Source organism: Muntiacus reevesi, chromosome 7 (assembly GCF_963930625.1).
Source record: "Muntiacus reevesi chromosome 7, mMunRee1.1, whole genome shotgun sequence".
NCBI classification, from domain to species: domain Eukaryota; kingdom Metazoa; phylum Chordata; class Mammalia; order Artiodactyla; family Cervidae; genus Muntiacus; species Muntiacus reevesi.
The window spans coordinates 46,641,507-46,658,880 of NC_089255.1; the positions used below are offsets into that span (position 1 = coordinate 46,641,507).

The 17,374-nt window shown below is 35.9% G+C and overlaps 1 protein-coding gene across 1 annotated transcript in view; it reads left to right on the forward strand.

Annotated features, from left to right (window-relative positions):
• The window catches only part of VPS13C (vacuolar protein sorting 13 homolog C), a 168,946-nt gene that overhangs the window by 117,970 nt on the left and 33,602 nt on the right, over positions 1–17,374 (forward strand). Inside the window, exons 54-64 of the mRNA XM_065941879.1 lie at positions 1,544–1,699; positions 1,873–2,137; positions 2,767–2,927; positions 3,929–4,050; positions 4,559–4,853; positions 6,444–6,833; positions 8,224–8,328; positions 9,048–9,212; positions 12,185–12,313; positions 12,598–12,731; positions 14,758–14,884. Of these exons, the coding sequence (XP_065797951.1) occupies positions 1,544–1,699; positions 1,873–2,137; positions 2,767–2,927; positions 3,929–4,050; positions 4,559–4,853; positions 6,444–6,833; positions 8,224–8,328; positions 9,048–9,212; positions 12,185–12,313; positions 12,598–12,731; positions 14,758–14,884 (2,049 nt within the window). The remainder of the gene's footprint in view (positions 1–1,543; positions 1,700–1,872; positions 2,138–2,766; positions 2,928–3,928; positions 4,051–4,558; positions 4,854–6,443; positions 6,834–8,223; positions 8,329–9,047; positions 9,213–12,184; positions 12,314–12,597; positions 12,732–14,757; positions 14,885–17,374) is intronic.

Here is a 17,374-nt window from a genome sequence, read left to right on the forward strand (position 1 = left end):
TTAGAGGATACTGGGATCAAAATTCTTTTCATAATAACATCCAGTCATTGTATTTCATTTTCGTTCTCATTTTCTCATAAACAGACAGTGGAATTTTCCAAAGAACATGTAATTTTGCAGCAGATTGTATACAGAATTAGAAATGAGAGACCACCTGTCTTCTATTTTTTTTTTTAACTTTTTATTTTGTATTGGGGTATAGCCAGTTAACAGTGTTGTGATAATCTCAGGTGAGCAGCAAAGGGACTCAGCCATATGCATACATGTATCCATTCTCCCTCAAACTCCCCTCCCATCCAGGCTGCCACATAACATTGAGTAGAGTTCCATGTGCTATATAGTAGGTCCTTGTTGATTATCCATTTTGAATATCCACCTGTTTTCTCCTAAGGTTTCCACTAAAGAGATTTGTAAATGCTCTTCTCACTGTGTATCTTTAACAGTTATTTTTCATTCAAATATTATTTGTTAACATGTAATTGTTAGTTTTAAATGAATATTTAAAAATTTCTCAGTTATTAGTTTTCTTTAGAATCAGTTGACATGAGTGTGAGCAAACTTCAGGAGATAGTGAAGGGCAGGGAAGACTGGTGTACTGCGGTTCGTGGGGTCCCAAAGAGTCGGACACCACTGAGTGACTGAGTAGCAACAACAGTTTAGGTTTCTCATAGAGTGCATGTTGCTAGATAATAACCCACATAAATGAGTCTCTTTAGGATCCTCAATCATTTTAAGACACCGAAAGACTCAAGAACTGCTCTTCTGGTTCATGAATTCTTTATATTACCTCTTTATGGTACTTCTTGAAAACCCTTCAGAGTCCTAGATTCTGAAGCCCGTCTTTCTAAATTAACAGGAACATACTTTTATACCCTTCATGGTCCCATCCCATCTCTCTGGGGCAGCCTGACTCAAGTGTGAGGCATTGAAATTGGTTCAGCAATTTCTTATGTTAAAGATGGGCAGTCACTTAACCTATGTCCCAATTTCCTCTCAGTAAAGTAGAAATGACATTTCTGACCTAGCCTCCGTTGGTGTAGGTGGGCTAACAAAGAAAGTTTTATAATATTTTTGAAATGCCTTTAGAATAAAAGCTATGATGGAGTCTGATGACTGACTGGAAGCTTGTTGTATTACTTATTTATAGGTATTACTGGTAAAAAGTAGAAAAAATTCCAGGTGTTACTTCCAGAGCAGATCAGTTTAGATTTCACTGTCCTCTTAGAGTGTTCATCAGCATAAAATGACCAGTTAGTGAGGTAACACTAGGTTAATAGCTTTCTTTAGAGGATAGAAAAGAGACTACTATCATAACTTACTTGGAGTGCTTCCTTGGCACATTTCTAACATTTCCCTACCTGTGGATTACAGAAAAAGAAAGAATGTTGATCTGTGCTGAGTCAAGGTGGAGCACTGAATATGTTTGAGAATTTTGAGGGGCCTTGATATTAAGTGACAAAGTTAGAAGAATTTAACTCCATCAAGAGTATTTTAATTTTATTATTCATTGGCTGATAAATTTGTTATGTTTTTACCCTCGTAGATAAAGAAGAACCCAGTCCAAGATAAAACTTTGATGCCAGGAGATGATTTTAGTGCACTTCCTGAGCCACAAACAGAAGTTGATATTTCTTCAGGAGATACAATGAATATAACAATATCCAAAAGCTGTCTTAATGTTTTCAACAATTTAGCAAAAGTATGTTTAGTTCTTGGTTGCAATATGTCAAATGGAATTTAAATTGAAACGTGTGTGTTATTTTTGTGTGTCATCAGCATTCGTTTCTAAAAAACACATAGTAATAATTTAGTTTTTGAAAAAAACTTGTAGTTTTTGCAAACATTTAATTGTGATGTTGTGTTCCTTTTCAGGGTTTTTCAGAGGGCACTGCTTCTACTTTTGACTACTCTTTAAAAGACAGGGCTCCTTTCACAGTAACAAATTCTGTAGGTGTTCCCATTAAGGTGCAGCCCAATCATAATCTCAGAGTGATGGGCTGCCCTGAGAAAAGTGATGTGTATGATGTTGATGCTGGTCAGATTCTGGAATTGGAATATGCCACTATGGAACCTTCACATCAAGGGAAACTGTCTATACTCAGCCGTCAAGAGAGCTCCCTCTTCTCCTTGACCTTTGGTATGCTGTATTATTTTAATTTAAGGGCATCTGTAGAAGTACTAATATCAATAGTACTAATAGAAGCTTATTTTTTGTAAAATATGGAAAAATATTTTGCTGCAGATTTCTAAAGGCTTGAAATAAATAGTTGACAAACTTGTGTTTTCTTTCTCTAAACTTGAGAAAATTAAACTTGATTAATTTAAAAATTACCTTAAAGAACTAAATTATCTCTATACACTTAAATAGTGCAGTATGTTGTATGCTTCAGAAAGGATGGGAGTTCAGTGAGGAGTGAAAGTAACTATATTCAGATGTCTCAGAATGTTGACAGTAAATGTCATCATTTCAGAAAACAAGACGATTTGTATTGTTATATAGAATTGGGAAAATAAGGAATGAACTGGGTCTTATTTATTTTAATACATACAAACCTCCATCTCAGGAGAAATTGTTTTGGGTCAGAAAATGTTATAACAATAAATAGTTTCCTTTCTTTGTTAGCTCCTGTGTCTTAGACAAGAATTTTGTGATGTCATCATTTCTAGTCATGAGGAAGAATACGCTTGTTGTTGTTTTGAGGTGCTGCTGTTGATTCTGTCTTATAAAAGTTTATGTAAATTAGTATTTGGAATGCTCTGCCTTAGCACCTCATGGATATACAGAAGTGACCAAAGTCCCAATTGCCAGACCTGGACGGCGGCTGTATAATGTATGGAATCCTAATACCAGTCATTTTGACTCACTCGTGGTACAGATTGATGCAACTGAAGGGAATAAAGTAATCACCCTTCGTTCTCCTCTCCAGGTAATGCATTAAGTGAATTGTGTTCCTTTTAGTATATCAAGAAATATTAAATCACTTGGCTGACCATGGGAATATAATAAAACTTCATTAGGTCATTACTGATTTTCAGAAATAAATAATAGTTTATATTGGCTGCTGTTTCCTGTCCAGCTTACTTTGTAACATTCTTCATTTTAAATATCTCATAAAATGCTCTTGTTAGTTTAAAGTCGATTATTGTTGTCTCCTGGGTTTAAAATTAATGAAACTTTTTGTCTATTCCTTGGAAGGTTCAAAACTGAGGAGTATTGTAGTAATATAATAGCTGGTGGTCAAATAGGATTACATTGCATTCTCTTTGTATTGCATTTTTCAAGTATGTGTGAAGGATTATTGGAATGATCTCCCCAGAAAAAATAACTTATCGTGTTAATCTATATAAATATTTTTTTCACTTTTAAGACTATTGATTTTTCTTTTTCTGTGCATTATAAATAGATTTCAGCATATGGTCAGCAAAAGAACATTTCTTCTTACCTATAAAATTATATGAAAATGAAAGGATTTCAACTTCTGGTCATTGTTGTCTCTAAGTTTGCTATTAGGTCCTACCTGTATTATGTTGAAGTTAAGGAAGAACTATACCATATTTATTTACCTCATTTTTCCTTTGCTATCCTTTTGTGTTTAGTCACATACTACTTTGAGAAAAGGTTAAAATGAAGAAAATATTATGGCTGAATTCTTCAAAGATTAATGCATATTTGAAAGATTATAATATATACTAAAATTCAGCATGTAATATGTGAACATGTGAATATCCTAATAATTCTTAGCTTCTATTTAACAACAAGTTTCAGATATATAGCACTTAAATAAATAAAAGTTTTCAATTACCATAAAAATATCTTCCAATTTTGGGCTTGAAATTTTTTAGATCTAAATGTAATTGTGTGCAGCTCACAGTTTTCTTTTTGAATGTCTACATCTTTTTAAACAACTTGTATGTTTTTGTCCAACAGATTAAAAACCATTTTTCTATTGCTTTCATCATCTATAAATATGTTAAGAATGTGAAGCTGTTGGAGCGCATTGGAATAGCCAGACCTGAAGAGGAATTCCATGTTCCTTTAGATTCATATAGGTAGATACTTCCTTGAATATATTAAACTATGAAAGATTCATTATATATATTTTTAATTCTGTGAATTAGCATCTATATTCTAGAAAAAAAGTAAAACATCTGTATTCTACAATAACAATAATTCTTACTATCTAAAGATCTGTAAAATCCAATTTTAAGACATATGGAGAAATATATTTGTATTATTATTGAATTTGCCAAATGAAACTTTTTCATTGTCTATTTGATGTTTCAGCATTTTATGAGACTTATTAGATTGTCTTTGTATTTGAAATTAACTTTTTTTTAGTTGTCATTTTTTTATAGAGTAGTTTTTCTCAGAAAGTTCCTCCATGAGTCAGCTGTGTGACTTTGGGCAAGTTTCTTAACTTGTCTTAGCTTTGTTTTTCTTATCTATAGAAATAGGAATAAGAGTACTTGTCTTGTAGAGTCATCAAGAAGAGTCAATTGAATTCTTTTTCTTAAGTTCTTAATAAAAAAATTTTTCCCACTCTGTTTTCTTCTTTAGATGTCAGTTGTTCATTCAACCAGCTGGTATCTTAGAGAATCAGTACAAAGAATCCACCACTTATATTTCCTGGAAGGAAGAGCTTCATCGGAGCAAAGAAGTCAGATGCATGCTGCAGTGTCCGTCAAAGGAAATGAACTTCTTACCCCTCATCGTCAACACAGTTGCTGTGCCTGATGAACTGAGCTATATAAGTGCACAGGGGGAAGACTGGGATCCAGCTTACATCATTCACCTTTACCCTACTGTCACCTTGCGAAATTTTCTCCCATATTCTCTAAGATATTTACTTGAGGTATGTGTTTTGTATTTTTTTTTTAATTTATTTATTTTTAATTGAAGCATAGTTGCCTTACAATATTGTATTGGTTTCTGCCATACATCAACATGTATCAGCCATAAATATACATATATGCCCCCTGTTTTGCATTTTGTTTGACTTTTATTATTGCATGGAGTGAATTCTTTTTTTTTTAAATGGTATTTTTGTTGAGGTCAGTGTTTTACATCCCATACTTGTAATGCTTTAATAGTAATAATAATAGCAAAAATTAGCATAGCATCTACTTTATGCCAGCCACTAGTTCATGTATTTTACGTGCATTATTTAGTCCATACAATAACTTCCTGAAGAAGTTGCTATTATTTGACCCATTTTACAGATGGGGAAACTGAGGCACAGGGGGGTTAAGTGACAGACTCATAATCCCACATCTAATAAATGGTAGAACTGAGATTTGAACCAAAGCAATGTGATTCCTTGTTCTTCACCGCTGAATTCTGCTGCATCTGCTATAAATTAATAATTATAATAATCTCTTTATTATCTAGGTACAGTTCTCTTAGCTAAAGTACAGGAAAGCACCAGTGAGAAAATACTTCATCTTAATTTATTATGAAGTTAATTTTAAAGTTTTTTAAAGTGATGATGAACCAAAAATAATTACTGTCTGTCCTAAGAAGTATTAGGGAACATATTCTAGTAATGAAGTATAGTAAATGCTTTTAAATTTGTTCATGCCACAACATTTCAAAATACAAAAATCTGAAAAGTGTTTGGAACCTAAAATAATTTTCTTTATGTGACAAGAAGTCACCCTTGACTTGTGGAGACTAAAATTAATTAAATGAACTAAGTAGTATTTATTTAATAAGCTCTTGCTCAGACAGTAAAAGTCTGCCTGCAGCACAGGAGACCCAGGTTTGATCCCTGGGTCAGAAAGATACCTTGGAGAAGGAAATGGCAACCCACTCCAGTATTCTTGGCTGAAAAAATCCCATGGGCGGAGGAGTCTGGCAGGCTACAGTCCGTGGGGTTGCAAAGAGTTGGACACAACTGAGCTACTTCACTTTCATTTTCAAGTAGTATTTTTACAAGAGAAGCTGTTGGTAAGGAAGCCTAGTTTATTATATTGCCATTACTTATTTTTAAAGTAGTTCCACCTTACACAGCTTGTCAGAATAGTTTGACATCACTTTCCTTGTTTTTTTTGTATGAGAACCATTAAGTGTAGAATGTGAATAAAGGATGAAGCTGAAGCCCAAGCTGTTATGTGGCTCGTGTAATGACATATCTGTTAATGGAAATAGCCAGTGTTGTTGAATCCAGTCTTAGATTCTTGACATGGGTCTGAGTTTTTCTTAGAACTAACAGCCATTGGCCTTCTGATGGCTGAATGACAATTTCTGCCTTTGGCTATGATACAATGTTTTCTTTTTAGTCCTTAGTAATTGTTGGATATTCATAATATGTAAAGATGGTAGCTTGAAGACTTCTCAGTTAATGTGAATCTGGTAGGTAATTTAGTATTTGTATAAGATAGGGAAGTTATTGCAGAGACTTTTTTAAAATTGGTAAACAAATTTAGTTTTTGTTTGTTTTTAGGGAACAGCAGAAACTCATGAGCTGACCGAAGGCAGTACAGCCGATGTTCTACATTCGCGAATCAGTGGAGAAATAATGGAATTAGTTCTGGTGAAATATCAGGGCAAAAACTGGAATGGGCATTTCCGTATATGCAACACACTTCCCGAATTCTTCCTTGTGTGTTTCTCTCCTGACTCCGCAGAAACGCAGACAGTTGACCTGTCAATACATGTCAGGCGGATTGGCAGCCAGATGGAGCTCTCCATTTTCAGTCCCTACTGGCTAATCAACAAGACTTCTCGGGTGCTACAGTATCGTGCAGAAGATACGCATGTGAAACATCCAGCTGATTTTAGGGATATTGTTTTATTCTCTTTCAAGAAGAAGAACATTTTTAGTAAAAATAAGGTGTGTTTTTGTCGATAAATTGTTCAGTGTCTCTGGTATGCATTAGATCCAAGACTGCTTTTAAGGAATACATGGTTAAGTGGGGTATTAGGAACTAAACAATAGTGCCCCAAGGCTGAGGTATCTTTTTCTCCAGTGCCCCTAGAATTACTTCTGTTCTTGATATAGTGTCAATTGGAAAGCTTGACTTTATATAGGTTACCAGTGATGCAATGGCATTTCAAAAGAGAGAGCAGTTGAATTTGGTTTTGAGTCTCATATGTATGAAGGATTAAGGCAGACCTTCGAGAGAAAAACAAAGCCTAAGGCCTGATCTGATCCTTTTTGCTCTGGTTGCTTCTTTCCTTTGCAAACTCACATCTTGGTATTGCTCACCTCTGGGCTTTTGTGTAGCTGCACCTGCTTAGAATGTCTTTTGCCCTACACTTTCCCTGCCTGCCTCTTGTTTTCTGGTTGTCACTGATCATGCGTTGACATTCTGCTCCAGCCTGATATGTGTGAAAGATTTTCTGATCATCTAAAGCAGAGCTAGATATCCCATGCATGTTTTCTTAGAGCAGTGCTTCTCAATCGCAATCTCTGTGCAGCAGAATCACCTAGAGGGCTTTGAAAACAGACTGCTGGGCCAGGCCCCCACGGTGCAGTTCAGGTCTGAGTAGGGCCTGAGACCATACTTTGAGAACCTTTGTCATAAAGTGTTGATTAATGCTTAATGCTGTACCTGTTTATGTGTCTAACCTTTGGTTGTTCTCAGGTTTTTATCATCTGCTGGGTAGATGGAGGTTAATACAGGAGCAGAATTAGATCTCTTCTGTAAAACTTTACCTTTTCCCATAGCCATAAGTAAGCTTTTTATCCTGTCAATTTGATAGGATTTTCTCCCTCTTATCACATTAAGTCTTGCATTATAATTATTAGTGTGTATTTCCTGTCTCTGTTTAGTTGGAAGCTTATTGAGGACAGGTGTTGTGTCTTCCATTCTGCTTATCAGAACACTTTTCATTGTTTGCTGAATAATAAAATCATAAATTCCCTGTGTGTGCTAAAAGTTTTAAGAATTCATTAGTTCTATAGAAAAAACCTAACTCTGGAAAATATCACTTTACATTTTAATTCCTTCCTAAGTAACAGAAGGTCTCATTGGTATACATCTTTAAATTCATTATACTCATCGCAGAGGTGAATGCAAAGGGAAGTTTAGAGCTCTGCTTTTATTGTTGTTCCCTAGAGTTCCTGTGGTTCTCTTACCCATTTGCAGCATGCCTTTGATAATACTTTTCTTTGTCTCATGTTACTAAATAAATGTCTGGTGGTCTAGCACCTGTCCATCAAATAAAATGAATACAGTGTCTTAGATTTCTTATATGATTGTCTGTGTTCTCTGGTGTAGGTACAATTAAAAATTTCAACTAGTTCATGGTCCAGTGGTTTTTCATTGGATACAGTGGGAAGTTATGGATGTGTGAAGTGTCCTGCCAACAACATGGAATACCTGGTAAGGTTTTTCTTGCTTATTTACCTCTGATTTCATTCACATTTTCTTCACTAAATAAGCTGCAAATCCTCAGGGGTATAGAAATGTGAATTCAGAATATTACGTGGAGGATGTCTACTATTAGGTTATGTCTGTCTACTAATTTCTAGTACAGTTAGTATCAAAGCAAAGCCTAAATTTGTCAAAGTTTAAGACAGTGAGTTGAATCCATTTAATGAAGGAATTTGGTAAATATTCAGAATATACTAGAATCCATATTCCATACCACTCCCTGCCAACACGCCTTAAATTTTAAATTTCACTGCAACAATTTGAATAATCTGATAATAGTTAACTTGTTTTATTACCTCTTTGAAATTTTTATTTCATTTTATTGATAGCAGCAAAAGAATCTGTACACTTAGATTTTAAAACAGTCTATTTTGAAAAGTTAAAAAGTAAAGGATTTTTAAAAATTGAGTTTGTTATTACAAGTCATCATTAGTTAAATTACTGATTGATATTTCTTGAATTGGTTTCTGCTGGACCCAGACTAAGGAACTGAAATTTTTCTTCTTAGTGAGAAGATAATCAGTCATAGAATATGCTTCTTTTTAGTTACTTTATTTAAGAAATCCTATTTTAAAATACTTTAAGAAGACTGTGAGTAAATGTCTGTGTGTGTTTCAAGCTGTGTAAAGTACTGGGAAATGATAGACTTGTTTGTTTCCTTTCCACAGGTTGGTGTCAGCATCAAGATGAGCAGTTTTAATCTTACACGAATAGTTACTTTGACTCCCTTTTATACCATTGAGAACAAGTCATCATTAGAGCTAGAAGTTGGTGAAATTGCATCTGATGGTGCACTGCCAACTAATAAATGGAACTATATTGCTTCTTCAGAGGTAATAATTTTCATTTAATATACCTGGCTCCTAAAATGTACAAGTAAATATTGATATATAAATAAGAATTATATATCTCTCTGTCATAATCACTTTGCTACCGTATTTGTGTGTTAAACTATGACAGCCAGCTTTGAAAGACTTTCCTCTCGTACTATAAGGATATGTTAAAAAGAAGAAAAAATTGTTGATAATGTTTATCACTAGCCTAGTCTAAACTGTTAACACTCATTTTATGGTTCTTCCTATGTGTATAAATGTGGATATGTACTATAAAATGTACATAAAAATAATGTACTGTTCTGTCAGTAGTCAAGATAATGTCTTTATAGTCAGGAAGCATCCAATCTTGGAAGGCTTAAGACTCTCTTCAATTAATACATAGAGAAGAAGATAATATGTTGCAAGCTACTGGTGGCAAACTACTGGAGGCAGGTTATGTGGTACTCCCACCTCTTGAAGAATTTTCCACAGTTTGTTGTGATACACACAGTCAAAGGCTCTGGCATAGTCAATAAAGCAGAAATAGATGTTTTTCTGGAACTCTCTTGCTTTTTCAATGACCCAACAGATGTTGGCAATTTGATCTCTTGTTCCTATGCCTTTTCTAAATTCACCTTGAACGTCTGAAAGTTCATGGTTCATGTGCTATTGAAGCTTGACTTGGAGAATTTTTAGCATTATTTTGCTAACGTGTGAGATGAGTGCAATTGTACGGTAGTTTGAACATTCTTTGGCATGGCCTTTCTTTAGGGTTGGAATGAAAACTGACCTATTCCAGTCCTGCAGCCACTGCTGAGTTTTCCAAATTTGCTGGCATATTGAGTGCAGCACTTTCACAGTATCTTCTTTTAAGATTTGAAATAGTTCAACTAGAATTCCATCACCTCCACTAGCTTTGTTCCTAGTGATGCTTCCTAAGGCCCACTTGACGAAGCAACAGTTGGAACTGGACATGGAACAACAAACTGTTTTCAGATTGGGAAAGGAGTACATCAAGGCTGTATATTGTCACGCTGCCTATTTAACTTTTATGCAAAGTACATCATGTGAAATTCCAAGCTGGGTGAAGCACAAGCTGGAATCAAGATTTCCAGGAGCAATATCAATATCCTCAGATACGCAGATGTCACCACCCTTATGTCAGAAAGCAAAGAAGAACTAAAGAGCCTCTTGATGAAAGTGAAAGAGGAGTGAAAAAGTTGGCTTAAAACTCAACATTCCAAAAACTAAGATCATGGTATCCGGTCCCATCACTTCATGGCAAATAGATGGGGAAACAATGCAAACAGTGACAAACTTTATTTTTGGGGGATACAAAGTCACTGCAGATGATGACTGCAGCCATGAAATTCAAAGACGCTTGCTCCTTGGAAGAAAAGCTATGACCAGCCTAGACAGTATATTAAAAAGCAGAAACATTACTTTGTCAACAACAGCCCGTCTAGTCAACGCTATGGTTTTTCCACTAGTCATGTATGGATGTGAGTTGGACTGTAAAGGAACCTGAGCACTGAAGAACTGATGCTTTTGAACTGTGGTGTTGGAGAAGACTCTTGAGAGTCCCTTGGACTTCAGGGAGATCCAACCAGTCCATCCTAAAGGAAATCAGTCCTGTATATTGATTGGAAGGTCTGATGCTGAAGCTGAAACTTCAATACTTTGGCTACCTGATGCAATGAACTGACTCATTTCAAAAGACCCTGATGCTGGGAAATACTGAAGGCAGGAGGTGAAGGGGACAACAGAGGATGAGATGGTTGGATAGCATCACCAACTCGATGGACATGAGTTGAGCAAGCTCCGGGAGTTGGTGATGGACAGGGAAGCCTGGCGTGCTGCAATCCATCGGGTCACAAAGAGTCTGACATGACTGAGCGACTGAACTGAACTGACTGATAGGTGGTTATAGGATCTCTAAATAGATGAACTGGAAGTTTCCTTGAAAAAAATCCCCCAAATTCAACCACCTTACTTTACAGAGAAGGAAATTGAATCTCAGTATTTTTTAGGTCAGTAAGGTTATTTGGAGGTTGAGATCATTGTGGTCTAGATCAAAAGAAGAAGTTTCATAGAAGAGCTGGTATTTGAACAAAACTTTGCGGACTCAACAAGAGGTGAAGTGAAGAGAATTAAGGAAAGTGGGGGAGGGGGCAGGTGCAAAGACAGGGATTAGTGCTTGAATTTGCCTGAGTTTTCAACCGAACCAGCTGACTTAAGGATAGGACTGTTTTTCTGTACATCTAAAAAATTCTAAAATTATCTTTAAAATTGCATACCAAAAAGTTTAAACGGAGGGACTCTACTTAAAATACAACGTTAGACCTCTAAGAGGCATGGGCTTTCCAAGGCACTTAGAATGATCTTCATAGACTTGGCAGCAAATAAGTGTTCCTTATCTTTTTATCTTTGATGTGAGTTTGATAGTAGTAGTATTCTTTTCAGAAATAGAATTTACCCAGTATTCTGTCACGGGTGAGGAACTTTTGTTTTATGAACTAAAATCTCAGTTTTACAGATAAGGAAACTGAGGCTCAAAAAGGTCAAGATTAAGATCAAACAGCTATTGGGGAGATAGTTCCAGCAAGGTCCTCTGCCTTCAATTGCCTTGTGGTTTATCTAGGACAAGACACTCTGAAAGAGTTCATAGTACAATTCATAAAAGCAAATATTAAGATTATAATTTTTAAACATTTAAGATATTTGAGATGTTCTTAATAGGACTTCAATTCCTCATATTGTAATTATTCTGTAAGTATGAAAAGACTAATACATCTATTCTTCTGATGGAGTTTCTTTGGCTTCATAAATAATCATATTGTCAATAATCTTAATATGAAATGTAATGGAGCTATTTTAAGAAACAGTGATAATTGAGTTATGATTTGAATTAGAATTTAAAACTTTATTAGCCACTGTTTTATTTACCATAGTATTGTTTTAAGACTGATATTTGACTTTTATATTTTCAGAACCTTCCATTTTGGCCTGAAAAATTTTCAGGCAAGCTTTGTGTGAGAGTAGTGAACTGTGAGGGCTCCTCCAGGCCATTCTTTTATAACCAACAGGATAATGGCACTTTATTGAGCTTGGAAGATCTGGTAAGTTTTCCTGTTTTTAAAATAAAATATCTTTGATTTTTAAAGTTTGCTTTAAAATATTTTATTAAGACATGCTATAAAATATCCTGATAATTAATTGAAGGTATACTAACTCTAACAATATATAATGCTGTACATATGTCTGTAAGAGATCAGAGCCAATGTGATTTTCTGTGGGAATTTAAGAAAACAGATTTTTTAATATCTGCATAAGTGATTGAAATTCTAAATGTAACATGTCAGTTTAAACCATACTTCAAACATACTCCTTTTTCCTGCAATAGAATGGGGGTATCTTGGTGGATGTAGATACTGCTCCGCATTCAACTGTCATCAGCTTTTCTGACTACCACGAGGGATGTGCACCCGCCCTAATAATAAACCACACACCGTGGGACGTCCTCACATATAAACAGAGGTATGAAATAAAAAGGGTTCTTAGAAAATCTGATTTGTTTTCAGCGATTTAGTTGCTAAAGTTGTGTTCAACTCTTGCGACCCCATGGAGTGTAGCCTGCCAGCTCCTCTGACCTTGGGATTTCGGAGGCAAGAATACTGGAGTGGATAGCCATTTCTTTCTGTAGGGAATCTTCCTGACCCAGCGATCGAACCTGGGTCTTGTGTGTCTCCTGCATTGGCAGGCAGATTCTTTACAACGGAGCCACGAGGGAAGCCCACTGGTCCACAGTTCCTTCTAGGAAATACTTGGATCTAGATGTGTTTCACCTTCCATGTGTTTTCAGATTTTAGAAAGGTAATAGGGATGCGTATTGCTAATAGCCCTGGCAAGTTCTGAGGCAGTACTCTGTAAGCAACAAATCAGTATTCCTGCAGCAAAACGTTTAAACATTCGTAATAGGTGAGATAAATGAAAGTATTAATAGTTTTCCATCAGTTCAGATCAAGTTTTGCTGCCACATGAGTTTGGACACCAAACTTAAGAGAAAAATACTTGGAATTTTGAAGCTTTTTACATTTCAGAATTGCATACAAGGAACTGTGAACTTGTTTAAGCAGTACCGTTCTTTTGTGGTCTCGTGATGCTCAGTGAACCTCTCTCTATAAATCGTATTTTTTTTGTAGTATAGTGGAATATTAAACAGGAGGGCAGAGGGCTGGAGACAGATTTAAGTGGAAGATTAAACAGTGATATTTAATGTATTGTAGTGCAGACTGACAGGAATTTTGTTGTCCTTGTCTGTGCTGTTGTTTAGCTTAGGTGATGCCATTAGACAAGGCAGCTTTAGATTCTTAAAATATGTAATAATATATTTACAAGGAATTATTATTATAAATCTTCAGGGCATTATTTTTATGTATGTATATATAATATAAAATAATAATACCCATTATATATATGTATACACACACATGCAAATAAATATATAAAAAATAATGCATTTCTGGGACTTCCTTGGTCATCCAGAGGTTGAGTCCACCTGCCAATGCAGGAGACATGGGTTCGATCCCTGGCCTGGAAAGATCCCTCATGCCTCAGAGCAACAGAGCCCATGTTCCATAACTGGTGAGACCAAGGGCCACCACTATTGAAGCCCAGGCGCTCTGGAGCCTGAACTCCACCACAGGAGAAGCCACCACAATGAGAAGTCCGCACACTACAGTCAGTGTCCACTACTCACTGCAGCTGGAGAAAACCCTCAGACAGCAATGAAGACTCTGCACAAAGATAGATAAATAAATTTTTAAAAATTAATGCTTTTCAGATTTAATGTATTCTTAACTCTCATGGCTTGAATCTGCTGAGAGATTTGAAAATATAGATTAAACCCCAAATGGGTTACTCTTTGTTTTATTTTAGTTCTCTGTAAAGTCTCTTGTATTATCTAGACCAGTACTCCTTAAACTTATATATCAATATTAAGATCTCCTAGAAATCCTGTAAAAATGCAGGTTCTGATTTAGTTGGTTTTAGTTGGGTCCCAGAATATTGCACTTTCCAGCAAACCTCAAGGTGATGCTTAATGCTTCTGGTCCAGAGACTGTACTTAGAGTAGCAGTGGTACAGACCTGTTGTGTTTTTCTTCTGAGACTCTTACTTCTTATGCATTGCTTTTGATTAAAATCTCAAATTTGAGTACCAAGTAAAGTTCTCTGCTACTAAAAAGTTTACTGTTCACAGCCTTTGCTGTAGATGAATTCTGAGGTACCAGTCTGTTTACCTTTGTGGATTTTGTTAGTGCCATCTTACCTGGATCAGTTCAGAGTATGCTGCAGCTTCAGAAAGAGCAATATTCTTTTCCCTCAGACTTCAAAATCATTAGTTATTTGGACATTTTAGGGTACTTATTTTTAGGCAGAGTTGTGTTTTATTAACAAAGGCATTTTTATAACATGTTTGTGCCAGTCCCCTCCTCAATAAACCACAGGTCTGCGTTTCTCAAGACCAGGGTATTTTAATCTTCCCTCTGTTGCTTGTGTTTCAGCGGGTCAAAGGAAGAAATGGTATTGCTGCCAAGACAAGTTCGACTCTTTGCCTGGGAAGATCCCACTGGTACCAGAAAGCTTAAATGGAGTTATGCAGCAAATGTTGGGGAACATGATCTGTTGAAGGTATCATCTGATGTGAATGGGTATCATGTGAAGTGTGCTGTGCTTGGTCGCTCAGTCGTGTCCGACTCTTTGCGACCCTGTTGACTGTAACCTGCCAGGCTCCTTTGTCCACGGGAATTCTCCAGGGAAGAAAACTGGAGTGGGTTGCCATGCTCTCCTCCAGGGGATCTTCCCAACCCAGGGATCGAACCCAGGCCTCCTGCAGTGCAGCAGATTCTTTACCGTTTGAGCCACCAGGGAAGTGCCTAAATAACACAGGAAGTAGACAAGTTAGCTTCACATTGTCATCTTTTTCTTTTTTGAACTAAAAATGAATTGCAAGTATTTTCAAAATAAGTTGCTTTGGGGCTTTAGTTGGTAAATAGTTCACACCAATATTTTGTCCTAAATCAGTCAAAATACTTTACTTGCATTTTAAAAAATAGGCCTGTTTCAGCTTGCCTAAGACCAGTACTTTTTTATTTACTTTTTTTTATAAAGAAGGAATGTTGAGGCTAAGTGAATAACAGCTTTATTTTGCATACCATTGTTAGCTGTAAGATTTTTTAAAGCATGTTTTCCCTATCAAAGCCATATGGTTTTTTAATTAAAGGAGTATGACAGTAGCAAATCATCCATGTAAGAAATACAATTAATTACTTATTGAAATACTATTTAGGTAGCTAAATTAATTAAAAATGTTATTTCCTAGACGCTTAGATTTTGGGAAGGGCTTAAGAATTCATCTGCCAGGAACTTCCCTGGTGGTCCAGTGGCTAAGACTCCATGCTCTCAACGCAGGGTGCTCGGGTTCGATCCCTGATCAGAGAACTAGATCCCGCATTTAACAGTAAGAGTTCACATGCCTTAACTAAAGATCTTGCGTGCCACAACAAAGATTGAGATCTCACATGCCACAACTAAGAATCAGTGCAACCAAATAAATAAATACTTAAAAAAGTAAAAGAATTCATCTGCCAGCCTCCCTCCAATATAGACACTGCTCCTCCACGAGTGGTACCTAGTTTCTGTAGGATTATATTCTATGCTGAAAAGTTCATACAGTGTCATATTCCGCTGTCTGATAATGCCAGTTGTCATAAAAGCTTTCTTGGTTATTTAAAATAGTAATTGGCCAAGAGTGACTGAATTATCCTCTCCCATATCCTCTCTGAAATACCCATAAAAGAGATAGACTTTTGAAAAATCAAGACTGATGGTTATGAGATTCTTGGAGTGATTTTCGCCATGACAATTTGATGGAGCTCCGTTGCCTGCTTGTGCTTTACTTTTTACAACAGAGAAACCCTCAAGAGTTGCAAGTGGTAGAGAGGAGCTTAAGTTCCCTGTTACAGTCAGGTCTCTGGCTCAGAGACGTGCTAACTTGACCAGAGGTCCCTGTACTACGCTGGTGTTATTTTCTTTCTCCTCACATTTCATGCTCCTCAGCAACCACAACTCCCATAAGGTAGTAGACAGATACTGGAGAGAGAATGGTTTCGCCATCCTGAAGGACTATGTCACGGTCTGTAAATTAAGGCAAAATCATAAAGAATCCTGGCAGTAGTGTATCCGCAGGCTTATGGTTTTAAAATGTTTCTATTCTATTTGGTGTTAGAGAACCAGACAGTAAGAAATAGATTATTGTGCCTTAGTCAGCTGGTAATCTGCCAGGTTATGAAAATTAAGCTAGAAACAAGACAGTTAGCCATTTCCTTGTCTCCTGGCTGATCTGAGAAGGGAATTCTGCTGAGGCTCAGGTGTACATGAAAAGGGAATTCAAAGAAAATCCACACAGTACTGTAAAGCACTTTCTTCATTAAGTGTGAATAAACTGGAAAAAAACAAACAAACATGGAGTTTACGAAAAAATAGTTGAGGAGAAAACTGTAGCATGATCCTAAAGATTCAGAAGCTGATCACACTTCTGAACATTTTTTTACCAAAGAAGGACCAGAGAAAATTTTCGGAATATATGCCTGAGATTCCCAAAGTTATAACCATACGACAGCTATGATAAGAGAAAGTTGGTGAAGTAAAAGACAAAAACAACAAAATAAAATGAAAGGGGGAGCAGGGAAATAGTATGTTCTGAACATAATATATTAACACCATTTAATCCTAAATTTTAATTACAGAAATATAGATCAAAGATGATTTTTTTAAAGGATACCAATTTAATAGAAGCAAAGTGAGTAATAAAAATTCTAAAACAATTGAGAAAATGAAAATAAAGCAAAATTTGCTCTTATAGTAAAAGAAGGAAGCCTAAGGAAGTATATAGTAAGTGACAAATGTCAGTACATTTTGTTGAATATATCATATCTTAATGCTTATTATATAGTGTCATAAATTCTTATGTTTATAACTTAGAACTGCTGGTTAGAATTCAAAACCAGATCTTCTTGACTTCATAGTCCCTGGACTTTTTCCACTAAACCATGCTTCCCATCAAGCATATCAGTAAATGAAAATGGTTTAAATTCTCCGATTAAAAGATCGCATTCAGAT